The following is a 27,991-nucleotide window of genomic DNA, read 5'->3' as shown; positions in this document are numbered from 1 at the left end:
TTTTCTATATTTTTCTAAAAAGGAATGTGAGTCACCATTTGACCTCTAATAATATGTTTCTTGCAAAAAGTTTGGATAAGAGCAGAGTGCAAAAACCAAGAAGAAGCTCCTCTGAAGGTTGATGGTTAATACTTGGCTTTCTTGCTTGATCTGAAAGGAATGATGACTGGAGAAGCATGTGCACCAGTAGCCAGATCATTGGAAGCCTCTTGGTGCTCTCTGTGTTGGAGATAGGACTGGGCTTATCCAGTGTGGCTGTGGGAGCTGTCACTTTTGCCAGGGTCAGGACTAGGACGGATCCACCACCACAGCTGGGAGACTCTTCTCCGGTATGGAGCGGGGCGTGTGTACGTTAGTCATTTCACTCTCTTTTCACTATTATTAATCACAATTTTGCTTAAGATAGTCATAATTAACCCTATAATAGTGAAGTGTATTATTTCCATGTATGAATGCAGACAATACTTGGGTCAATACTGTTTATAGAATTAATATTACTACTATTTAAACCTTAAAAGTAACATCTGAATGTGACCTTTCCATGTTGGGTGTTAACTGTTGTTACAAGACATGGTATGATGGTTTTCACTGTCAGGAGTATCATATAGTGTGTATAACGTCTGATAAATATGTCTAATAGACAATTAAAAATCAGTAAAAAAAACATGCTTAATAAATGCATTAAGTGTTATCTTTTCCATTTTTAGCCATAGATTATGCACATGGAGTTATATTATATACATTTATCATTGTCAACTCTAGTTCTATATATCATCTACTATGTCCAAAGATATTTTTAGTTCACCCATTTTTCATATAGTGCGGGTGTTCTGCAAGTACTGAATGTCATGACTGGTTTGGTGGATATAAGACAAGTGAGATCATCAATGGCAAAGCAATATGTTTCAGTTTATATGCAGCAAGCCATCTGTTTATTAGTCTGGTTACATATGCCATGCAATATGTTGTCACTGTATATACTGTATACACTGTATTATATATTATAGAGTCAAAGCACTTAAGATAGCTGAGGAGTTTTATGATAGCATTCCTTGATTAGATCTTAGGCTCCATGCTGAGTCACATGATTAGAAACGGTTTACCTTTAAGACGTAAGGCAAGTGAAGCCACCTGTTACTAGTACATGTGTGTACACAGGGGAATATCCAGATTGATGGTCACTGTCTCAAAAGATTTAGTCAGATGCTTTGTCTTAAATATTGCTTGGTTGCTGTTATGGAGGAAGAGATACTGCTGTCACTTTATACTTGGGTGGAACTCTGTGAGTGTATACACTGCGATCTTCATTTTTCTAGAAGAAACTGTAACACAGCAGAGACTATTTTATAATGTATATGAAAAAATATATTATCGTTGCATAACTTATAGCCAAGTGTGGAAAAATGCTGAGTAAGAAGGCTATCAAAAAGAAGTAGTAATAGTTTACTTTTAGCAACAACGTGAAATGAATTAAGAAAAGGGAGATCTAAATGACATCAATACTTGCCTTCCATCTGTTCTTCTAGATACACTTACAGACAGTTTTTGAAGGAACTCAACAGGAGGGTAGTTCCCGCCATCTTGGAGTACTAAGCACAGATCCTGTGGATGTAGGCTTGCTCCAATCCTTCTACCTCTTCATGTAGTCCCAGACAGACTGGATGATGAGATCAGGGCTCTGTGACGGCCATATCATCATGTCCAAGACTCTTCATCCAAAGGATGGTTGCACCAAATATTGATGTGATTTAGATTTCTCTTTTCTTCACTCATAAACTATTACAACTTCTCTTTTAGAAATTATTCTTACTTTAAAGCACTTTAACCCCCACACAAGACTAAAACATTTGCACAGTACCTGTAAGTGGATTGTACGTTGGGTAATCATCTTTGTCAGGGCTGAGGTAAACATTGGAACTAACTTAATGTATATAAACTTTATTACCAAGACTTGCACAAAATTACATAATCTCAGAGATCTTACCATTACCTCAATATCATTTAACCATCTATCCTTACAAAGAAATCCAAACTGAAAAGGAGCCAAGAGAATGGGTGTCAAAGGTTGTGATATAAATTTTTTATTCTACTTCCAAAGTACCAAGGCACACATATAGTACAACAAGCGAGATTCTGACCAACGATTCAAAACTTTTACTCATGTTTAAGGACTTGTGTACAGCAGAGCAGTTTTGCACTAAGGCTTTTAGTATGTGACGCTGAGACTCTAAAGTTCTATACTAAGGAACTGTAGGCATTCAAAGTGCTGACACATAGCGCCCTGGAAATGCATCATATTATGGCGGTATATTCTCCTAGAAGAGCTCTTCTATAGAAAACATATTGTATTTGTATCATATATATGTAACATCATCTACATGAGAATGGTGGCATTGGTAATGTGGAAGCAGTAAACACCATAAAGTGAAAACCATTAGAAGGGAACTGGTTCTGTATTACCCCAAACATCCACCACATGTTTTAGTGCCGTTCCTCTCCTGGAACTTTGTGTAAGGTCTTTGTAGACTATAGGCCCCAGAAGTCCAGGGCAGGTTGGTTATCTAGTCATTTTTTTTGTGTACAGCCTAGACAAATACCAGGGTGGAAAAAAGTGAAAGTGCTGTTTTTATTAGTATCAATATTCTAGTAATCCTCAAGTACTGTCAAAACCATGAAGACAGAGAAAACACAGGAGGAATCCAGAATCATAGTCATAGCTCGGACAAAGATAACGCTAAGTTTATGAGCTGGTACACAAAAACATAAAGGTCGAATAAAGGGAAATAAAATATCACACAAAAATAAATGGTCCATGCCCATCGATAAATGGTCTATCCAACAATACTCAGAGATTATATGTCTGTCAATGTGAAGACAGCGACATATAATCTTTGGCATAGTCAGAGGATTAATAAATCAACAAAAACCTGTCACGGGGCCTTCATTTTTATTTTATGACAGTAGCTTTTCGTTTTTGAGGATGCCAAGAACCCATCTCTTCCACTACACTTCATGTCTTCTCCGCTGTTGTTTTTTTAATGAGCTGGTAATTTTTTGCTTATTTTTTTTAATTTCAAGATGAAGACAAGGTCAAGCAGAGGTGTAAGTAAAACTCTGTACATGGGGTGCAAACTGAGTCATAAAAGTTGCTATGATAGAGATAGAAAACCAAATGAGGTACAGAGGAGTTAAAGAGGTGGTGCCGTCTCTTATAAACACATTTTCCATGTAAACTACATGGAGCACACTCAGATTACTTTCATATGTCCTGGTAATCCAGTTCAGATGGATGCATGAAAAAATACAATGGATGCTACCAAAAATAGACAGATCCAAATGGGTTATCTTCTGTTTGTATCCATCTACTATTAACTTCAATGTAAAAATTATCCGGATCCACCACTTTCCGTTGTCAATACATTTTTTTTTTTTTAATGAAGGAAAAAGTTATTAAACTGATCCATTTTATTGTGTTTTTTTTCTTTGTTTTTTTTTTTTTTTTTATGGAACAGGAAAACTAATAACACAACGAAGATATGATTGTAACCTTACAAGTATTACTATAGAGAAAACATGCTCAGATAAGGGGTTTATATCTATAGCTGAATTGGACATTTGCACATTATAGAACAAAAGCCTGTTTGGTCTTGTTTTATTTAGTGATGAAACCCTCAGTGACGCAACTACAAAGTGAATATGTTAGCAGAGCTGCCCTTTTCTTATAGGGTTGGGGTTTCTGGAGGCTCATATGTCTTTAAAATCTAATCATTTCATGATTAATATTTCAACATATTCACAGATTATATGCGTTATTGTATCCATGTGTATAATCCACGGAAGACTATTCTGGTGACTTACTGTCCATAACACGCTCTTTGTCTTGCTTTGCTTTTCTGTTTTTACTATTAAGAGTTTTTGGGAAATGTATTTATTATAAAAACCTTCCAACCAGGTCTCAGGGTCTACGGTAATGTCTCATCGCATGTCTGATGGTTTTTTGGGATGTTACATTCTTATGGGTGAATCATCATTGTAGTACATTTCCCTGCAGCCTACAGCTATTGGATGACTATAAAACATGATCTGACTCATTGTCATCATGGTTTAGTCCAGTGATGGTGAAACTTTTAGAGATCGAGTGCCCAAACTGCAACCCAACACTCACTAAATTATTGCAAGGTGCCAACACATCAATTTAACCTTAATACTGTGCGGATCCACAAGTGCGGACAATTACAGACCCACAAAATATGGTCGTGTGAATGGGGCTTTACAGAGCTTTCAATTGTAGAAACAATTTTGTACCGCATTTGGTATAATTTATGTTCACTATTTACATTGCATAGATCTGTTTTATAGTGACCATGCAATGTTATTATGACCTATAATAATATCACATGTCTGCTATATAACCAATACTATGTGATATAAATAGTGAAGGGGCCCCAACTCAGTACAATCTGCCCCACAGTGGCCCCCACACAGTACAATCTGCTCCACGGCGGCCCCCACACAGTACAATCTGCTCCACGGTGGCCCCCACACAGTGTAATCTGCTCCACAGTGGCGTCCACACAGTATATGTGCCACAGATGGGTGCTCACAGAGAGGGCTCTGAGTGCCACCTCTGGCAACTGTGCCATAGGTATGCCATCACTGGCCTAGTCATATCCAAGTCAAGAATTTGGACAGTTTTTACTGTATACTCAGGCCCCTGATCTTCTATGGAGAGTGGGTGCCAGAAACTGTTCCTTATGTCTTTATAGGAGTTAGTGCTGTTTTTTAGTACTCTAAATCCTCTTGCCACCTAAGCAATAACATTGCATGGATGAAAGGTTTTGGAGCAACTCAGAAGCAATAATATGCAATTTCTTAGTGAGGAGTTGACTATGTGAAGATGGAATATTAGGGCTTTCAGCAGTCACATCTAAAGCTTCAGTCAGACCTTCCTATATTTATTTTATATTTATAATTTATTTGGTTATTATTACTTTTTGAATGTAGATTGTGAGCCTCATATAGGGCTCATAATGTAATTTTTTTTATCCTATCAGTATGTCTTTTTCGTATGGGAGGAAATCCACACAAACATAGGGAGAACATACAAACTCCTTGCAGATGTTGTCTCTGGTAGGATTTGAGCTCAGGACTCCAGTGCTGTAAGGCTGCAGGGCTAACCACTGAGCCACCATGTTACCCTGAATTTATTTGGTTATTATGTAGTCATAAATTGGCACTGTATTGTATTGTAATATAGAATTTGTGCCCTAGCACACCAAAGGCAAAAATTCATTTTTATGCAGAAAAATCTGCTCTGACCTTTGCTTGTCCCTTGTCACTATTGTAGATAAGATGGTAGAAGTACTGAACTGTTTTATTCTTTCATTCAGCTGAAATCTAAACATCTCTGTAGATAATGATCTGTTTTGTCCGTGGACTTAAAATAAACTGGATATTTCTCTTTAGCTCTTCATGTGAATACTGAAGAAAGACTTTGAAAAAATCTGGACCATAAGATTTCTCTTAATGCTGTGCGGTTAGAATAGAAGTGTATAATTTAATGAGTAAAGTACTCTATTACATCCAATGTATGGCTCCCACCTCGGAGTGATTTACAATGTAAGACCATGACTGAGCAATAACGTCTTGTTTTTCTCTGTCTACAGGTCACTCCCTTTCATCTTTCCTAATACCTTAATATTACTTCAAAATGGCACTTTCCCTAATATAAGCATGTAAAACACAAGGCTAAATATATAAGAGGACTGACTTAGTGGGAGGCAGAAAGAAATGTCTTACTCATTTTTCTTTTCTGCACTCCAAAACATTGAAAATGCAACATCAAGAAGGAAACATTTGGGAAATATGGAAATCCCAGGATTGATAGACATCGTAATGATATGCAAATAATATAAAAATGGAAACAAAATATTAAAACGAGGCAACACAGTGGCTCAGTGGTTAGCACTGCAGTTCTGGAGTCCTGGGTTTAAATCCCGCCAAGAACAAAATCTGCAAGGATTTTGTATGTACTACCAGTGTTTGCATGGATTTCCTCCCATTCTACAAAAAAAGATATACTGATAGGAAAAAAAAGTATACATTGTGATCCCTATATAAGGCTCACAATCTACATTTAAAAAAAAAAAAAAAATTAAAAACATCTCAATTTATTGAGTACCGATTATGAGCGTTACACACAGAAATATAGGCAAATTGCAGGATTTTCTCAACTAGGGAGACATGACTTGTTAAAAAATAGTTCCTAGGACACTTTGCAGAAATGGCAATAACGCTTGTTCCACCACCAAATCAATGGTTGTTTGTGTACCTGAAGTGAAGACTAGAGGGGTTGGCCAACCCAAATCATAATCCAGGGAGTTGGACATGTGAAGACCACTTAATTGTGTTGCCCAGGGGGTCTCTAGACCAATCTCCAACTATCATTGAGCCTGAGACAAAAGCTGAAGGCATTCCAGCCTCCATTGCTCCCTTTTGTTGCACCATGACAACCTTTGAGACCAATGGCATGAGGTTCATGGACGTCTGGCTCATAGCCCAATGTTGTGTTGTCACTGTTGTCACTGGACATCTATTTTTACCTGCAGTACTGCAGTATAGAATCGATCCTATTGATATAGATCACTATGCGCCATTCTTCCAATCAGAAGATCATACAGCAATTGGAGCTATGGTGTGCCAATCAAAGTGTCTGAAGGACACACACAATTACACCAGATATTATTACATAAGCAAAAGCACTGATGCCCAATATTAAAACATAACATTTATTTATTCCTATATAAAATATACCTTGATCCCTTATAAAATATCCTTGTATAAGGACAACAGATAGTCAAGCTTTCAGACTCAGCGCATGAGTATTATTCTTTCCTCACCCATGTAGCAAAGCCCAACCGTCTATCGGATGTAATATGATAGCTATCATAGATATCATATGATAGCTATCATAGTCATCATTGGTAGTCATGCTAGTTAGCACTGTCTAGCTAAGTTAGTCTAGTCTCACCACTGTGGGCAGGCATAGCACTTGGATACTTTAGTGTTTTTGAAAATCCCCTGATGATTGGCGCAATACGGTGCCAGGAAACGCGTAGGGATATATACTATATTATACCAGGCAACTGTAAGGGACAGCTGTGGACTGCCCTTGTCAGGGAGGGAGTTACGGGGAATTGAGGGTCATTGTGAGACTATGCATAGGGAGGATTCCTGAATTAACCCTTTGTTCACAGTACTCCTGCCGGCGACTAGAGCTGGTAAGACCGTTTCTATTTATTACATCCGATAGACGGTTGGGCTTTGCTACATGGGTGAGGAAAGAATAATACTCATGTGCTGAGTCTGAAAGCTTGACTATCTGTTGTCCAATCAGAAGATCCATCAGTGCTGAGGTTCACCTCCTCACACCTCTTGCTGTCATTCCCATTTGTCATTGCTCTGACAATCACCAGCACAAAGCATTCAACAGAGGTGACAGCTTGGCGAGGCAATATGTCAGAGTGATAAACCAAGGTCTCTTACTTCAAGGATTTTGTCCCTCTTAGTGTGTAGCCAGACCCCTAATGCGTGTTTCATACCAATGATTAAGACAGGTCATCAGTGCTTTATATTTGGGGATGTGACACCCAGGCCCTGCACAGATCAGCTGCCAGTACCAGAAGCTCCTGCAGTGGACAGGGAGTGGAAGTAGTCTGCTCCTGTTCATGTAATAGGTGCAGAGCTACAGTGGCGTCCAGTCTATAATGGTGGTACCAGGGAACTGCATCTCCGGAGCCTGAAGGCTGCTAGAATGTCTAAACTGTGCATGGTCTGATCCACACGGATCACACACTGGTGACCTATGTGACCTATGTGGATAATTCATCAGTATAAATAATACAATAGTGGCTGGAAAAATGTTTTGATATTAAATTGAAATTTCATTCAATCTGTTACCCTGAGTGAAAATATTCTACTACAATGTAGTTCTCACTCATCTGGTCTCCCACCAATAGTTACCCCAGCTTCTCTGCCATCAGTTTCAAGAGATCTCAGAATGTGGATTAAACAACGCCATGATTAATATGCAAATCTCAATCTATACCACTATGTGGAATCATTCACTTATACATCTAGAGAAGTGCGCCCATTCACCGATTGTGGACACATATTCCAAGAAATCTAGTAGGTATTGTACTACAGGACTTCCATAAGTCACTGGAGGGGGCTGACACTGTGATTCTGTAAGAACGTAAACCACCCATCCCCCACTTCTCTGTGAATACGCATACAGCAAAGAAATCCATGTCCAATGTGTGTATTTTTTCACAAGGTGTGGATGCGATTTGCTTGATACCCATCCACCTTGTAGTGACCCCTGCGTTTACACCCCGGCCTTATAAAGGATAGCTGATGTTATAATACAATATTGGAGCAACGACATTGGATTTTTAGGAATAGTCAAATAATGTTGCCCTACACTGTTCCCAAAACTGCCTTAGAACAGAAGGGGAACTACGGAAACAGCATAGCACATCTAGCTATACTCTTTCTGTAATTGTGACCCTGTGGAAACAGGGTAGCTCAGCTGTACTACGCTGTTCCTATAGTTCTTATTCTCCTCTATGGGAGTTATGGGAACAGTGTAGTGCAGATCTGCTTGGCTGTTCCCATATGTTCCAGTTGTAGATTTCAGAATGGAGACCAGTTATTCCCATCTCAGCAGCCTTTTGCAGACATAACTAGCCATAAATGTAACTTTGGTGGTTAATAATTTCTACTGCTCGGCTACATAGAAAATGTAAATTATGTCTTATAAGCAGTGAAATATGCATGACATTATTTATTCCTATTACACTGTAGAGCCTGAAAAGCTGGTAAAGCTTTTATCATAGAGTACGCTGGAAACACAGAGCAGCTGGAACCATTTGGAGTCCTTACCACCTTCTATTATCAGATATGTGATTGATTTCGCTCAACATAATGGGCTTTTTTGGCATGAGATGGAGAACGACAAAGAAACACATAAAAGTACAGTCTAGAGCAGAGGTAGGGAATGTACGGCTCTCCAGCTGTTGCAAAACTACAACTCCCAGCGTGCATACTTGCTCTGCTGTTCTTGGAACTCCCATGGAAGTGAATGGAGCATGCTGGGAGTTGTAGTTTCACAGCAGCTGGAGAGCCGAAGGTTCCCTACCCCTGGTCTAGAGGTAAAAAGGTTTAATGTAAGTGCTTGTTATTTAATAGTTAAGGCCAGGTGAAAATAAAGGAATTGCAGCTCTGCTGTTTAGAGGTGAGGATCTAAGCAGAAGAATGGGGAGGGGGAGCAGGAATGGGTTAATATAAGGAAAGGTCAATACCGTGCAATTAGGAATAGCAATGGGAGTTATCCAAATATGTCAAGGACAAAGGGGCCTGGATAGTCAAGCCAGGGGTCGTCCAAGTGAGCCAATAGTCACTGATCTGGTTTAGTCCTTTTGCTTATGGACAAATTCCTTTATCTTGTCTATTGTGGTAGTTGCTATTTTATTCCTCCAGTGATCCACTAAAAACCAATGTGTGTATTCACATCTAGAAGTATGCTCCATTCATTTCAATATGGGAGGTTTTTCATTGCAAATACACTTATTGCCTATCCAGAGGATATGTGTCTGATGGTAGAGGATCCCTACAAGAATGGAGTCCCAAGTTTCCATTCAATTCAATGGGACAGCCAGAGATATAGTAGCTGAGTAATAGTCTCTGCCCTGCAAACACAGGACTAAAAGGAAGTCAGCAGACAAGAAGATTTGCAGTCAGCAGCAGCACTGACATAGTCACACAGTCATACTCATGAATATCAGTGAGTGCTAGTCTGTGGGAGAGTCCTAAGTTATATTCACACAACAGTGAATAATGGCTGTGTGACATCGCATGGCAGAATTGAATTGAATGTTATTTAGAGATGAGCGAGTACTGTTCGGATCAGCTGTTCCGAACAGCACGCACGAATTGAAATGAATGGATGCACCTGGTACTTCCGCTTTGATGCCGGCCGGCTGCTTAAACCCCCCGCATGCCGGCTACGTCCATTCATTTCAATGCGTGCGTGCTGTTCGGATCGGCTGATCCGAACAGTACTCGCTCATCTCTAATGTTATTCAATGGGGACTATTCACATGACGGTTGTTTTAATGGTCCATTGTAACAGACCGACAAAAAATAGGCCATGACCTATTTTTTGTCTGTTTTAACTGACCCCTTCATACACTTAAATATATAGGAGATCTTTAAAAACGTCACCCCACTGGTGCAAGCTGTTTTGCACCTCAGACCCAGTTCACATCTGCATTCGGTATTGCGTTCTGGAAGTCTACTTAGGAACCCCTGAACGGAGTACTGAACGCATTAAAAAGTGGTGAGCAGTGAAAGTATACGGACTCCATAGACTATAATGGGCTCTGTGTGTTTTCCGCGCGGTGTCCGCACGAATCATGACACCACAGGGAAAACACACGGACTCCGTTATAGTCTATGGAGTCCGTATGCTTTCATTGCTCACCACTTTTTAATGCCTTTGGTATTCTGTTTTGGGGGTCCCTAAGTGGACTCCCCGAACGGAATACCGAACGCAGATGTGAACCAGGCCTCAGTCATGTGAATGCAGCCTTCAGATGTACTCCTGATGTACTCACTGGATTATATTTTTAGTACTTTTTTCTGCAAATCACTATTGAAATGGTCACTAACTTTTCAGACAACTCAGAGCTCGTTCACATCTGCGCCCGGCACTCCATACTTGGGTGAGAAAGCTGTCCGGCCGTGAGCGGCGGTGAGCGTTTTATGCTCTCCGCCGCGAAACCGAGTTTTATAATCCGGACACAGAGTCGGACATGCAGTACTCTGTGTCCGGATTAAAAAAAACAGTTTCGCGGCGGAGAGCATAAAACGCTCACCACCGCTCACGGCCGGACCCGGTCTGTGGTTTCCGTCTTCTGGCATGCAGAAGACGGAAACCACAGAACTGACAGCTGAACGCAAGTGTGAACCTAGCGTCAGTTTAATTTAATAGAGCATGTTATTCTGGACAAAAAACCATATAGAGGACCTTTCACCTCCTTCACCAAGTCCAACTTTTAGCATCATTTAATAGCTGCTCCTCCACTGGTTCCAGCACAGTTGGAATCCTTTCTCTAGGTCCCACTGTTTATGAGAAATCAGTACAGTTACAGTACCTTAGGGGTTGTCCAGGAATTGCAGCAATTCTGGAGGAGGCTCTAGAAGGTGAAACATAACAAACAAAAGTGATTCACCTGTCCTAGCCCCCCAGTGTCCTCCACCGATGACCACTCTGGAATGCGCCAGAAGTCAGTGTCCATTACATACTGATTGGCGTCAGCTACCATATGCAGGGCAGGACTTATGGTGGTGACTTTATGGCATGTGGCGGAATCAACAGCAATGATGAACACTCAGGGCCAGGGACAGGTATATATTTTTTGTCATGTTCCAACTTCCCCAGCCTCCTCCAGTATTGATAAAATTCATGGACAACCCCTTTTAAGCTCTGCCAGACGGGCAATATCAGCAAGAAGTAGGCAAAGGGTGCAGTTCTCAGCTCTGAAACTGTCCATTGAAGCTCTGAATCACACCCTTTTCGTGCTCCTGCCTGACACTACCCACCTGACAGAGAGCCTACCAGAGTCTACCAAGTGGTATACCATCAACCAAAGCTAACATGTGGCACTGGAATCAGTGGAGCAGCATCTATAACAGACGCTAAGAACTGGCGTTGGTGGAAGTGGTGATGGATCTTCTTTAATTTAATATGTTAATCCTTTCTATCTCCTCTCCTCCACCCCCCTCTCTATACATACTTTCTTGGTCATTTAAATCTGCTTGCATTCTTGGTTATGTGTATACATGCAGTCTTGGTTATTTATATATACATGCATTGATGGCTATGAGTATATATACAGTCGTAGCTATGTGCATATTTACATTATTGGCTATAAGAAAGACAAATGACATATATTGATCTTTATAAGGTGAAAATGGATCAATAGACTCTAGGGATCCATTTTACACTCCTCGGGAAATACACCACTTAACCACTTATTTTAAGATCCACAGGGCTCCAGAGCAAGAGCTTGTACTGGAATGGGCTTGTAATGGGATGAGATTAGATGGATTGGTTTATCCCTTTAAATTTAGGATTTTTTGGCCCTGTGATGTCACCATGCCTTTCCAACTTGAAGGAATGACCTCTTCTCTGGAATGCTCTATCCCAGACAATAAGATTATCTCCCAATTTCTACAGCTTCAAAGACACATCTTTTCAGACAGGCCTATCACAATTCCTAATACCGTAATTAGAATCCCTAAAATGAACCCTCCTCTGTTCCCGCTCCCACATTACCACACAGGATATTATGTCGTTTTATGATAACTCTATATGTCCAAGCTCCATCCACATGTTAAAGGACATGACTGGTGATGGCTCATAAAGTTTTATGTTTGTGTAATGACAGTCACTTCTATTACAAAATTGTCTGACCTCTGTATAAGCAATGCCGCCCCTGCTACCTCTTGTGTCACCCCCTCTACCTCATAGATTGTAAGCTCTTGTGAGCAGGGCCCTCAGTTCCATTGTGTGAAGTTACTATCTCTTTGTAATGTTTCTTTTTGTGTTTACTTGAATCCTACAAATTGTACAGTGCTGCGGAATATGTTGGCGCTATATCATAAAATATTATTATTATTATTATTATTATTAATATTATTATCATTATTATTATGACTCCGAGTCTGCCTTACAAGAGCAAACCAATGACTTGAACCAGGGCATATATACAGTCCTATGAAAAAGTTTGGGCACCCCTATTAATCTTAATCATTTTTAGTTCTAAATATTTTGGTGTTTGCAGCAGCCATTTCAGTTTGATATATCTAATAACTGATGGACACAGTAATATTTCAGGATTGAAATGAGGTTTATTGTACTAACAGGAAATGCGCAATATGCAATAAACCAAAATTTGACCGGTGCAAAAGTATGGGCACCTCAACAGAATAGTGACATTAATATTTAGCAGATCCTCCTTTTGCAAAGATAACAGCCTCTAGTCGCTTCCTGTAGCTTTTAATCAGTTCCTGGATCCTGGATGAAGGTATTTTGGACCATTCCTCTTTACAAAACAATTCAAGTTCAGTTAAGTTTGATGGTCGCCGAGCATGGACAGCCCACTCTCAAATGATCTGAAAACAAAGATTGTTCAACATAGTTGTTCAGGGGAAGGATACAAAAAGTTGTCTCAGAGATTTAACCTGTCAGTTTCCACTGTGAGGAACATAGTAAGGAAATGGATGACAACAAGGATAGTTCTTGTTAAGCCCAGAAGTGGCAGGCCAAGAGAAATATCAGAAAGGCAGAGAAGAAGAATGGTGAGAACAGTCAAGGACAATCCACAGACCACCTCCAAAGAGCTGCAGCATCATCTTGCTGCAGATGGTGTCACTGTGCATCGGCCAACAATACAGCGCACTTTGCACAAGGAGAAGTTGTATGGGAGATGATGACAAAGAAGCCGTTTCTGCAAACACGCCACAAACAGAGTCGCCTGAGGTATGCAAAAGCACATTTGGACAAGTCAGCTTCATTTTGGAAGAAGGTCCTGTGGACTGATGAAACAAAGATTGAGTTGTTTGGTCATACAAAAAGGCGTTATGCATGGCGTCCAAAAACAGCATTCCAAGTAAAACACTTGCTACCCACTGTAAAATTTGGTGGAGGTTCCATCATGCTTTGGGGCTGTGTGGCCAATGCCGACACCGGGAATCTTGTTAAAGTTGAGGGTCGCATGGATTCCACTCCGTATCAGCAGATTCTTGAGAATAATGTTCAAGAATCAGTGATGAAGTTGAAGTTACGCCGGGGATGGATATTTCAGCAAGACAATGATCCAAAACACCGCTCCAAATCGACTCAGGCATTCATGCAGAGGAACAATTACAATGTTCTGGAATGGCCATCCCAGTCCCCAGACCTGAATATCATTGAACATCTATGGGATGATTAGAAGCGGGCTGTCCATGCTCGGCGACCATCTAACTTAACTGAACTTGAATTGTTTTGTAAAGAGGAATGGTCCAAAATACCTTCATCCAGGATCCAGGAACTGATTAAAAGCTACAGGAAGCGACTAGAGGCTGTTATTGCAAAAGGAGGATCTACTAAACATTAATGTCACTTTTCTGTTGAGGTGCCCATACTTTTGCACCGGTCAAATTTTGGTTTAATGCATATTGCACATTTTCTGTTAGTACAATAAACCTCATTTCAATCCAGAAATATTACTGTGTCCATCAGTTATTAGATATATCAAACTGAAATGGCTGCTGCAAACACCAAAATATTTAGAACTAAAAATGATTAAGATTAATAGGGGTGCCCAAACTTTTTCATAGGACTGTATATATATATATTTTTTAGTAACCAGACCTCCTTTAACTAATATGTATGAAAGTATGCAAAAAACATAAATTTTAATGAATCTTAGTAATGACTATGTCAATCTTCTTGACTATAAAGCAATCATGGGCATTTCTATTTACACTTTATAGTTGGTAAATTTTGTGATACAAACCTTGGACTCAGTATGACCAAAAACTCCAAAATCTAGTGTCTCAGTTTGTACGATTGTTACTTCTCATGACCCTCATCGCCTTCGCTTTCTTTTTAAATAGCCCATCACTCACGGATTCCTAATAGGCCTTATTGTCCTGTAATTTACATCTCATAGACGAGATGACGATGATGTAATCGGGCTTACAGTTTATTCTTTGATAATTTCTTATGAGATGCTTGTTAACTTTGATTTGTTTCTGTAATTTGTGTTCTTTGTATTCTTCTTACTGAAAAAAATAAAAACTTTGTGACTCAAAAAAACCAAAAACTCCTAAATCTGGCACTCCAGTACTTTAGTCATTCCTCTTTATTATATACCACATGCATGAAAAGTCACCAAAGCCCAGAAGAACTTTGCTTCATAACATGCCAGTTAGAGCTGAGCAAAGAGTGAAATGTTCGAAGTCCAAAATTCGATTCAAGTAGCCGCTCAATACTCGATTGTTCGATCGAATAACGAACCCCATTATAGTCTATGGGGAAAAAATACTCGTTAAAGGGGAAACCACTATTTGACTCAGCAAGTCCACTATGACACCCCAGGAAATGATGCCAACACCCTGGAATGCAACTGGGACAGCAGGGGAAGCATGTCTGGGGGCATCTAATACAATTCTTGTACGTCTGCACACACAAATAAGGAAAAAGAATCTATCAGATCTATTGACATGCTGCTGCTTGATGGCTTCCATTATTGTGCCTTTGGGGTGACATGGCTAATATCCAGGGGGCATAGCCTGGCAGCATTGGTGATATTGGGCTGCTAGGTCAATCCCTCTATGGGTGATATGCTGCTCTCAATAGAGCAGAGAACCACTATATACAGATCTACAGGGCTCCATGAAGTGGCTAGTGGAGTTATATCCCTTAATCCAAATGTATAAGAAATGACTTTGCGTTTATTTTTGTACATTTGGCTGAGAAACATTGATCAATTTATAATACTTGAATTTGCAGGCTAAGACTTTTTTCCTAAAATGTTGGTAAATTTAAGTACATTTCCAATATGTGACCAAGCTCAGCACGTCTGCAGGCTATAAGTGTATTTTTTTAGTTCTTGCCTGAAGATTGAATTTAAATATTGCTAAATCAGTTTTCAGAATGTGCTTTTGTAAAGGTAATAAAATGGAGCTAGGATATTGCATCCTATGCAGAACAGAAGCCGGATATTTAATTGTAAGATCCTTTAACTAATACAATCCTAACCCGAAAATTTGAGATTGTTTTCACAGGTTGGGGATCTTTCATTTACAGGATAGCCAGGATTGCTCTGGCCAATGCTTTTTCTTTTTCCTTTCTTAAGAGGTTACTAACAAAGGATTATGTAGATAATCTTGTTTCCCTTAGTCCTAACAGCGGCACAAGACTCCCCATATTGTGCCGCTGTTAGGACTAAGAAAAACAAGATTATCTTCATAATCCTTCGTTACACCATTCTTTAAACTTCAACTATATACTTTGATTGTGGTTAAGTACAATTTGGATATATGTCTTTGCATTGCCATCTGTTTGTCAAATCACACACCCAAAACCAAGAAGGGAATCTAGAGGGGTATTGATGGTCTGTCCTCATCAATATCAGATGTTCAAAGCACAGTGTATGGAGCCAGAATTAGACAACTCTGTACACTGTTTAGTGGCCGTGTCTCGCTATGGATCAGTGATGGCGCTGTGTGTCAGACCCAACAATCTGATATTGATAAACTATCGTAGGCCATCAATGATACATCACTATTCAGCCCTCGAGAATCCGTTTAAATAATGTGAAATAATGTTATGTAAATGAATAAATCCATATTAGAACCACAGGGTGTAAGACTCCTTCATTAATACATTGTTGTTCTCCATTGCAGTTTCTTATTTGCGGAGTATGTGGAATCTTTTGCGCCAAAAAGAAATCTGGACTCATAGTAAGTGCCTAATATGTAAGGAAGTTCCTCTGTATGATATAATAATATAAAAATGTATTAAGAAAAAAGACTGAGCGGCATTAAGAAAAAGAAGTCAAATTTACCTCCTTCCATCACCCAACAATCCCATTCTGCACCCCCCTCCCTGCAGTTCTCTGCTTCTTGGTGTCCCTCAACATACAGGGAATGCCTGCTTAGCCAATAACTGGACGCACTGGTGACCACCCACAACCATTGATTGGCCGAGCTGGTATTTCCTATCGGGCCAGCAGGGACCTGGTAAATCATACTTGACAAAATTTTGTGAATGGGACCCAGGAGAATGGTGAACACATTATGCTGCTAAAAGTTTGGGGGGTGAAGCCAAGCCGTTGCAAGTGTGGCCATGCCCGTTCTTGACATTGCCATGCCCCTTTCAATTTCAACACTAAATGTACTGGCTATGTCCCCTTTTTCGGACATGACCAGTGCATAAAATGAGATATTCACCAGCTATTCCGGGGTCAGGGTCCCTTTTTGAGCTAAGACCACGTCGAAATAGCCTTAAGAAAACTAGCTAACTGAAAAAAATAAAAAAATGTATAAATGTTATTATATAAAGAGAGATTATGAAGAAATATGAATGTTATACATAGATAACAATGTCATTGTTACAACTTGTTTGCTAAATAAATGCAGCAATGCAAAACATGTAAAAATATTCTGCAATCCAGAAAACTAAAATGAGCTCCGTCCTTGTGGAGATAATAACATAACTGGCATCTTCATTAGCAACTGACTTCATTGTGCTATGCCATGATTAATATTCATTTGCTGAAATGTACACATTAGTGCCCAGTATCCCCAGCTTCGGATTATGTTATATAACCTCATTTTCTATGCTGCTCGATCCGCTAGGTTTAAGGAACAAATTGTGCTCTGAGCATGGTCAAATACAATAAGAAATATTGCCCAAAAGAGAAACAAATCACCAGTATATTGATATTATATAAGCGCTGTGCAGTGAAAGCACACGGACCCCATAGACTATAATGGGGTCTGTGTGCTTCCGCATGGTATCCGCACAAGTCATGCGGTCAGAAAAGTAGATCATGAACTTTCACTGCACACTGCTTGTCAATGCGTTCAGTGGTCCGTTCAGGGAAGGGAGTCCCATGTGGACTCCCCAGAACTGAATACCAATGCAGATGTGAACCAGGCCTTAGTTAAATTAAGTTTTTTGGGGGGAGAACATACAAACTCTTTACAGATGTTTTTTTTTTTGCCCATGGTGGGATTTGAACACCAAGACTCCAGTGCCGCAAGGCTGCACTGCTAACCACTGAGCCACCGTGTGGCCCCTCTAGTGCTGTTTCCTAATTAACAATAGATGAGACGTACATCACGACTGCAGATATCTTCATTTTCATGGGTGTCCAAATAGTTATTGTTAGACAGTGTATACTGCAGTGTTACACTGTGATATACTGCAGAGTTAAATAACATTGATTCTGATTTCTTTTGATTGTCTGCAATGTGATTGCCTTTTATTACACTGATATCCTTCTATTATCTCTATATACTGATATCTTGTTTCTTTCTGCCATGCAGATGATTCTTTTCTCTGCCTGCTGCATATGTGGACTCATCGGAGGAATCCTAAACATACAATTTCTTCGTGCCCTCACCAAAAGATCCTCATTGCACCTCGCTTCATTGTCACTTGCATGTATTGGTATCAGTGGCTGCACTATATCTACATGGCTTACGTGTCGCCTAGCCAGCTATGAGCAAAGGAGGATGTTTTTAGAAAGAGAACATTCACTACATCACTCTCATGAAATGACGGAAAAGGTAAATGGACAGGGTAAAGAATCCTTCTTCTATTCTATTCTATTCTTATTCTATTATTACTTGTTAGGAGTCTACAGACCTCTTAGGCTAAGCAGATTTTAGATACTTTTTTTTTTTAATGGCTCATCTGATATGGGGAAGGGGGCAACAGCAGGCCCCCATGCAGATCAGCAATGGAACCACTCCATACAGATTGGGGTTGCTCATACTATACAGTATAAGAGAGCCAGAAGCAGATAGCTCAGTACACTGTATAGTGGTAGAGAATTATTGGTAAGGAAGAAAGCTGTTTGGCTAATATGTTATGACTGGGGCTATCCTGAAACTTGTTGTACTGATTTCACGGTAACTATCGAATTACAGCTGCAGTCCAAAGTAAAATATTGAGTTGTATGCAATCTTATATACTGTGGCTGTCCCAGAGTGGGGAATCAAATGTCAATGGGGAAGAAATTTATGAATTGTAACTTTTCATAAAGCCACACACATTTATGCATTCTCAGTCTGGTCGGTGGTGTAATAACTAAAGTAGCACCTCTAGATATAGTTAGACTGGGGCCTCACATGAATCCCATCCACACATTGAAGAAAAATCCATGCAGTGGAAGCGCAGCAATATTCAAAATCATTGCATTTTTGGAAATCGTAACATGTCAATTATACATACAGAAACGCTATCAGTTTCCTTATAATGGATGTAGAAAGTCCTTAGAGGAAACCCCTGCAGACTTTCTATGAAAAGCGCTGCGCTTTTGTTGCTGCGGCCAGTTACATGGGACCTTTGCCTTAAAAATGTTCATACTCATGACCTATTGACAGGAAAGGTCATCAGTATGTGATCTGACAGGGTCCAACACCTGGACCCCACATAGATCAGCTGTTCTAGCAGCCTCATGTTTCTGGAAGTTGTTGGTGAACAGGCAGTGCATGCAGCACCTCTTCTATACAAGTAGTAGGAGCGAGGCTGCAGTTTACAGGAACTTCTGCTATTACGGTACTTGAAATGGGGAAGTTCTGCCCATGCTGCAGATTCTCACAACCGAAGGTCTTTGCAGCTCCAGCATCCGTGACTAGCAGTTTCTGGCATCTTCAGACTAGAACAGATGATCTGTATGCAGGGGTGATCCTTCCTCGTTCGCTGCCCGAGGCGAACTACCGAAAGCCGCCCCCCCCCCCCCGCCGGGAGAGGGGGCGGAGCGGGGGCATGGCTTAGCAGAGGAGGCAGGGCTTCGCGAAGGGGGCGGGGCTTAGCGCCGTTCGCCGGCAGAGAGCAGGCCTGGAGACTGCCTGCGCTCTGCCGGCTTGTCCTGGACTGGCTTAGGTTAGCAAAACTGCCGCCCTCCCTGAGGCCCTGGCATAGTGCCGCCTGAAGCGCTCGCTTCAGGTCGCCTCATGGGAGGTGCGGCACTGTCTGTGTTAGGAGTATTTAGGTTCTTTAATTTCTATTTTTCTTACCTGGGGAGTTTTTGGCTGCGCAGTGTCTGGGGTGGCATCCTGGCGCTGCGGGGTTGTCCTGTCGTGAGTATTGGTGCACACCTTCTGACTTGCATGCGCGCACTGCTGGTAGGCAGCTTTATCTCCTGGTTGATTAGTCTGTCCTCCCATTTGCACCTGGGAGGAGTGGTCTCTACTCTGTATTTAAACCCATGCCTCCCATGGTTCTGTGCTGAGTGTCGCTTTTACAGAGCTAGGCCTTAGCAGGAGGAGTAGGTGGTGTTCTGGGATAGAGGAAGTTCCGTGGTTGGTTTTTGGGAGGTTTGGGTGAACGAGTTGGTTTGTGTGTTTTCCCTTCTGTGTTCACCAATCCTCCCTCTGTGTATAATTGACTGTGTGAGTGAATTGCCTTATCCTTTGATTTCTACTCAGTTTCCCTGTGTTTGTTTCCTAGTGTAAGGTTCCTTCCCATATTGGTTTGGGGGAATCCTTTCCCACATGTTTCCTGTGTGCTGCTTGTGTTGTTAGTCAGCGCACACCCTTGTCAGTCCCTGTCAGTAGCAGCTTCACTTGTTCGTTAGGGGTGACCCCCTTTAGTCTCCAGTCCCTAGAGGTCTTATAGGGCGTTCCTTCTCCCACTTCCCTCTAGGCCTATGGTATCAGTGAGAGAGGAGCTGTCGGGGTCAGGCTTAGCCTGAGTACAGCCGACCCACACCCGTGAGGCAGGGACCGGGATAGCTAGTGGGAGTAGTGCAGGGCGAGATTCCCTACTGCTGTCCCTTAGCCCCGTTGCAGCTACCTGGACTGACATAACAGTCTGTATGGGTCCAGGTGTCAGACCCACAAGGATCACATCCACAGGACAGGTCATCATTATGAAAATTGAGGCTGGAAAACTCCTTTAGTCCGTGGCCCAATAGGCCAGAAACGTTGCGATTTGCCCACAGCAGAAAGGGTGCAGGAAAAATCGCGGAGTTATACAGTAACAGTGAAGTGGATGGGATTCATGCGAATCCCATGGCCATTTTGCAGTAAGATCCGCAGCGTGAACACGCTATGATTTCCAAAACTGGCGCGGTTTTGGAAATCATCCCCTGGTGCCTTAGCCATAAAAATGTAGCAAATATTTTGGTTATTCTAAAGCAAGCAACTGCAAAACTTACATTTTCCCCATGTGATGACTTTATAATGTCTCGTCCCTTACTGAGAAAATGGTCTCGTGTCACTGGTAACCAAATGCCATACTGTCCTAAGGCTAAGGCCCCACGTTGAGGAAACAAAGATTTTTTTGTTGCAGATTTTGTTGCGGTTTTTTGAACCAAAGCCAAGAATGTCTAAAAAAGGAATCAGAAATATATAGGGCGTTCTTATAGTTCTACCTTCTGCTCAAACCGCTCCTGGCTTTGGCTCAAAAAACTGCAACATAATCTGCAACAAAAATAACTTTGTTTCCACAACAGAGTAATTTGGTATTTTGATGTCTTATTTGGTTATTTACTTCTTAGCCTAGGTTCACACCAGCTCTTCAAGTCTGTTCAGGGACTCCATTGCCCTTTCAGCTTGAAAATTTGGAGAGAAAAGTGCTGCAAGCAACGCTTTTCTCTCCGCATTTTTCATCCTGTTCAGTCGGAAACCGAGTGGAAACCTGACAGATCTCGTTATAGTCTATGGGGTCCATAGGTAACCACTTTTTTAAGTGGATTAGATTTTTGTTCAGGGGGTGCCCAAGTGGACCACCTAAACGGAAACCAAAATGCTGATGTGACCCTAATAGGGTTGAGCCAATCTTGAGATTTCAGGATCGATTTTAAAATCCGATTTCCGATCATTTTCCAGCTGATTGTGATCGTGAAATTTGATCTTTACCGATCCCGATAGCTCAACCCTAGTCAATGTTTCTCTATGGGAAAAGTCACTTTAAGGGTTGAGCTGATCTTGAGATTTCAAAATCCAATTTCCGATCATTTTCCATCCGATCCCGATTGTGATTTTCTTGATCGCCGATCGGAATCCAATCTTTTCCGATCCCGATCGCTCAACTGTAGACCCTAACCTTAGTGATGAATGATTTTAGAGCCTTCTCTTCAGGTACAGTACATATATATATATATATATATATATATATATATATATATGTGTATATATATATATATAGTCAGAGCACTTACTGTATGTATACTGATGTGCTTTACTTATCATCGCTGATATTCCCATGTTATTACCTGCTCATCCTGAAATCTTTCGCCAGCGGTGTTCCTCACAGTTTTCAAGCTCACTGCATTAACCTTTGTCTTCCATCATGTATCTCTGCTGTCATAGATCAGCATGAACATACTAATGGAGATAAAATGCAGTTGCTTCATTGGCTGTGTTCATATCTCAGATAATAGATGTACTGTACTTAAGACTTCCTGCACTCAACCGTACTGGATTTTACTGTCCACAAACAATGATCCAATATCCGCAAAACATGGGTCAGTGTGTCCCACAAAAAAACTTCTATGTTCCTCTATAATTGGATGTGCTGCAAATGCGGGCAAAAATAGGACATTGTCCTCATTTGCAGTCCATTTATACAGCAAAAATGCGGTCGTGTTTCTGGGCCCATAGAAATTTAAGTAGCCAAACTTTGATCCATTCTGCCACGTAATAGAAATGCCTGATCTGGTTGGCTGAGTGTGCACACATGATTGGACATAATAAAATTCAACATGTATGATCCTGCTAGGTGTATCATCTAGGGAAAATATAAATATAAATAAGACAATGCCTCGTTCACATCTGCGTTGGTAATGCGTTCGGCGAGTCTGCATGGGGATCCCCCCGAACAGACTACTGAACACATTGGCAAGCAGTGTACAGTGAAAGCACACGGATCCCACAGACTATATTAGGGTCCGTGAGCTTTCTGCGGACAAAAAAGTAGTTCACGATCTACTTTCCTGTCCACGTGACTCCTGCGGAGACCACGCGGAAAGCACACAGACCCCATTATAGTCTATGGGGTCCATGTGCTTTCACTGTACACTGCTTGCCAATGCGTTTGGTAGTCCATTCGGGGCTCTCCATGCAGATTCCCCCGAACGGATTACCAACGCAGATGTGAATGTGGCCTAAGGAAGCACATGGAGTGGCTACAGCACTATATGCTGCCATACAAGAGTCCTATAAAATACTGAAAAACTGAAAGAATACATAACCATGACCATAATTAACAAGTCAATTATAAATAAAAAGCTGGTATATTTAGTAATGATATATTTAGGAATATACTAATAATGTCGACTTTGGTATTGAGTTTTTCAAATAAAATTACTATTTTTTGTGATTTTTTTTTCTAAACTATAGAAATACTAATCTAGATGTCAACATCACAGGGCCGCATTAGCATTGCCAATAGCAATGATTTGTACATTGTACGGTGCAGCATACCAATTAACAGCAACAGAAAAGAAATGGAAATTATATGACTAATATTTTGCTTTGGTATATAATAGGGGGAAAAATGCTGGGATTTTTTTTTTTTATTTGCGCAATAGAAATCAAATTATATGCTACAAATAGTAATGTAAAAGGTACCTGGGGATGGGGACAAAAGATTAGAGCAAAGGGAGACTTTTTATGTGTTCAGCTGCCTAGCAAAATATTTCATATGAGCAGCACAAGTTTACAGATTATATTTGTAGATGAAAATCAATTGATATATTTGTCATACCTTGTAGACATTAAATGGGGTGAAAACTAATCAAAGTGAAAGTTTAGTCTGGATGAGGAGATCTCTAGAATCACTACCTTAATAAATAGCAAACAAATTACCATTAGGCCTCCAATTTTACAATTACAATCAACAATCAAACCATTATGGCCATCACTTAGGCCTTATTCACATGAACATGAAAAACAAGCCATGTGACATTCGCGTCGTGTCCAGCATTGTTTTTGCACTTGAGAAAGGACCCGTAGAGGTCCGAAACGCGTTGTTCTATTGTTTCTCAATAAATCAGTTCCACCCTCTGAATTCTGGTCTTCGTATCATCACTAATACCTACCAGCGAGCGCAGAACTCCGTTCTAACGCGAACCTTTGGTTCTCAACACTTACACTTCTTCAGATCTTGGTTTCTTTAGCTGAACAGCATGCAGTGGAAAAAAGAAACCAAGATCTGAAGAAGCGGTGGAACATTCTGTTTGATTCCTATACCCCGAAACACATCATCCAATTAATAAATACTTACCTTTATTGAAGCTATCTGTGTCAATTTTGAGTGAGTGCGATCAACTGTCATCGTTTGGTATATCCAAAATTTACTTGCTACATTCATCGACCTGTGGTCGCTCAAGTTGATACGCTGCCAATATACTCGGTACATCAGTTTAAGCATATATCTGCTCCTGTGACATAAATACCATCTGTTCCTTCAAAGATCCGCAAGAAGCGTGGTTTTTCTTGTCTATTTTTCCAACTTTACAAAAGAAATGGGGAATATCTAGGAAGCTCTTAACCCAGGTTTATGCAGGGCCAGATTTTGACGTGGAATCCATTGTTCCTGCTTGAAGCAACATGCCCTTTCTTCAGGTGGATTCCATGGCTGATTCAGATGCGGATGTCCACCTCGCGACTTTCCCATTCATTTGGGCCTAATCCGGAGTAGAATGCCACAATTGGATTCTGGTGCACTGTATATAGCCATTTTTTGAAGATTTGAAGTGTAAAAAATCCAACATTACCTTGTTCAATAAAAATTAACTTTTAATGAAAATTCAATTTAAAATCAAAAGTTCTTTTTCAACAAGCATTATGTGTTGTTAATAAGTTGGTGCCTTGAGCCACATAGTGACTAGCTTACACGTTTCGGAAAACACTTCCTTAGTCGTAGCCTACAGGCATTTTTTTTAAGGCGGCAAAGCATTGAACAAATCGCCAGTGCTTCGGGAAAAACTTCAATGTGTTGCTTCCATGGTTTTTTCCACAGTGCTTTTTTGCCGCAGCCCACTACTTGAGGTCTTAGCCTAGATAACAATAAAAGGAATAAAATACTGTATCTGTTTGGAACCAAACATGTAAAGAGCCTCATATTCCTATATTGTGTATAGTGGATGATTTTTACTTTTTCACAAAAGACCATAAAAACAAAGCAGAATTAGATTTCAGGAGGAGGCAGAAATTGTGCAGCCATTAACTAAAATAGAAATGACATCTGAAAGTTAAATGACAGAGGTGCATTTTCTGGCTCATTGACTCCCTGAATACGTGTGTAACTGTGGACACATAGACAATAAGGTAGGTATGATGATGATGACAAATGTATGATTACCCTACTTGGAATTCTAAGATGACTTCTGCTTTCTCAATGTTAAAATATTACTGAGCCATATTGTCGCATTCCTTTGCCTCAGGCAAAAGTGCATAAAAGCTGGGCTGCAGTTACTGTCTGTCAAGCAATACCTTCATATTATATGAACTTGCACTTAAAGGAGTTCTCCAGGAATTGGAAAAAATGAAAATACCATGTGAAATTACTTGAACTGATGCAAACTGTAATACCCTTAGTTAGATCATACTTGCCATGGTAGGAAACCAGGATAATGGTGCACTGAAGATTTGCAGGAGAGGCCACACCCCCAGTGGGCAGGGCCATGCCTCCATTTTGGGTCACAACACACACCCTTTTTGAGTATGTAAACACAAAATGTGCTGGCCAATGCAAGATTTTGGGACATGAGTATCATACAAAACAGCTTGGGATGCCAGGAGGTTACCCCTATTTTCAGAAGCCTCCAAACATTCCAAAAGACTTGGCAAGTAGATGTAGGAGCTTGTTTTTCCTATGGATTATGACTATAATAAATAAAATGGCCACCATGTGCCGTCCTGTTTGAGATACCCATCCTACAATGTAACCAGGCAGTTATGCTGTGCTCAAGGCCTTCAGAGAAGCTAGATGGGGTGGTGCACAGGGCCATATAGCAGCCTGATAGGATTTTGGCGGCACCGACTGTGACTATTGTATCTACAGATGATGGAGGAGTTGACAAGAGAGGATATGCTGCACCACAATCATATACTGCAGCTGTAGTCAGTGTCTCGAGCACCACATAAACCATCCTAGTAATATACTAGGACAGGTTTCCTACACAAAGCAACAATGGTGGCCCATTTAATTCACTACAGTAAACCCCCCCTAGGCAAAACAAGCTCCTGTATCTAACTATGGGTATTAAGGCATGCATCAGTGGAAGATCCAAAGAATCCCTTTAAGGGTCTCCTATATTTTCATAAGAAGTTGAAACATGTGCAGAGATTTACTGGGGAAACTGATTTATGACTGTATAAGCATTTATATGTGATGTCCTATCAGCTTTTCTGCTGCTTATATCCTCATTATGGATGTAGCACAGTTTACATTTCTCTCTCAGTCTGCGGACATTAAGGAGCAATCTGCCCCCCTCTCATAATAATTACTGATACTGTTCTGCCATAATGGCAGGAGTAACTGTACAATAGCAAACACATAGCTAGGAAAAGCCCATACTGTGCATAATATAGGAGTTCCAGGAGCTCTGGCCACAAACATGGGGCAAATACATGCAGATAAAACACAGGGGAAAAAAAAAAAGCTATGAGCACAGTCAGTAAAGCTGCTTGCCTGTGAATATCCCATCTGTAGTCACAAAAGCAGTCAAAAGTAGATACAAGTACAGAAAATACTTTTTAATGAATATAGTAAGCTTTGAGACTTGCAGAATTTTCAGGCCTTTGCACAGAGCAACTATTTGCAGGCATGAGTGGAGAATGAGGAGAATCAACCCCTCCTCTCTTCATTCACAGCATGAAAAGAGAAAAGAACCTCCTCCTCAATCACTGTGATTCTGCCTTGCTTGTCTAATGTAGCTATGGACAAACTTTAAAGGGATTCTACCATTAAACTACCTTTTTTTCTAATTACCACGTTGGAGTAGCCTTAAGAAAGGCTATTCGTCTCCTACCTTTAGACGTGGTCTCCGCCGCGCCGTTCCGTAGAAATACCAGTTTTAACCGGTATGCAAATGAGCTCTCCGCAGCAATGAGGGCGGGCCCCAGCGCTGAAACACCGATGAGCGTGTCCCCATTGCTGCCCAGAGCTCTTTCCTGTGCCGCCTCCTTCTTCTGCAGCAACTCCGCCTCTTCTGGCTTCTCTTGTTCTAGAAGTTCGATACAGGAGGATAGAGAGGCCACCCCAAAATGGCCGCCAGCCAGCTCCTGTATTGAACTGCAAGAGCGGCTACCCCAAAATGGCCGCCGGCCGGCTCCTGTATTGAACTGCAAGAGCGGCTACCCAAAAATGGCCGGCGGCGGCTATTTTGGGGTGGCCTCTCTATGCTCCTGTATAGAACTACAAGAGCAAGAGAAACCAGAAGAGGCGGAGTTGCTGCAGAAGAAGGAGGTGGCACAGGAAAGAGCTCTCGGGCAGTCTTTCAGCGCTGGGGCCCGCCCTCATTGCTGCGGAGAGCTCATTTGCATACCGGTTAAAACCGGTATTTCTACGGAACGGCACGTCTAAAGGTAGGAGATGAATAGCCTTTCTTAAGGCTATTCCGACGTGTTCATTAGAAAAAAAGGTAGTTTAATGGTAGAATCCCTTTAAAGTGTATTACATTTTGGTCCAGAATCACATGTTCTATGAAATAAGACTAAGATGTCTGAATAGTTAGTGCCCATTTAAGGCTCCCTGCTGATTTTAAGTCTTGCTGCGTTCGCTGTAAAATTGTAAGTCATTGCTTTCCTATGGTCAATCCACATATGTAAAACCTTAGTAGTATACATTTCCGTGCCATCTATGCTTAGAAGTCCAGAGGGAGGTCTCACCAATGTTTGCCACTGGCATAGTTGTCAATGTGTAGATTTTTCGATATAATCTAACCTGCAGATGTAGATACAAAGATGCTGGATATTTTTTCTTTCTTTTTCTTGTTGCCTCCATATCTCATACATGTTTTTGTTTCTTTTAACAGGAAACCATTGAAAATATCAGCAACGGAGGAGCGCAGCTTGTTTTTAATGGACGTGTTTAGCTCTATTTTGATGAGATGATTTAGTACTCTGCCTATAATAAGACAATATTATTTTTACTAGTACTTTTGTCATTTGGTTGCTACAACTTCCAGGA

General features: G+C 40.8%; 1 protein-coding gene across 1 annotated transcript; it reads left to right on the top strand.

The window, feature by feature from the left end:
- The first annotated feature begins 15 nt into the window (after positions 1–15).
- Positions 16–27,965, top strand: TMEM196 (transmembrane protein 196). Its single transcript, XM_075269839.1, has 4 exons — positions 16–347; positions 16,522–16,578; positions 18,169–18,411; positions 27,837–27,965. Exons 1-4 carry the CDS (start codon positions 177–179, stop codon positions 27,894–27,896), a joined length of 531 nt encoding a protein of 176 aa, XP_075125940.1. The 5' UTR covers positions 16–176; the 3' UTR covers positions 27,897–27,965.
- The last annotated feature ends 26 nt before the right edge of the window (positions 27,966–27,991 follow it).

Source organism: Leptodactylus fuscus, chromosome 4, assembly GCF_031893055.1.
Source record: "Leptodactylus fuscus isolate aLepFus1 chromosome 4, aLepFus1.hap2, whole genome shotgun sequence".
Taxonomy (NCBI): domain Eukaryota; kingdom Metazoa; phylum Chordata; class Amphibia; order Anura; family Leptodactylidae; genus Leptodactylus; species Leptodactylus fuscus.
Note: the sequence above shows the minus strand (reverse complement) of the source record. Positions and strands in the feature narration are given on the sequence as shown.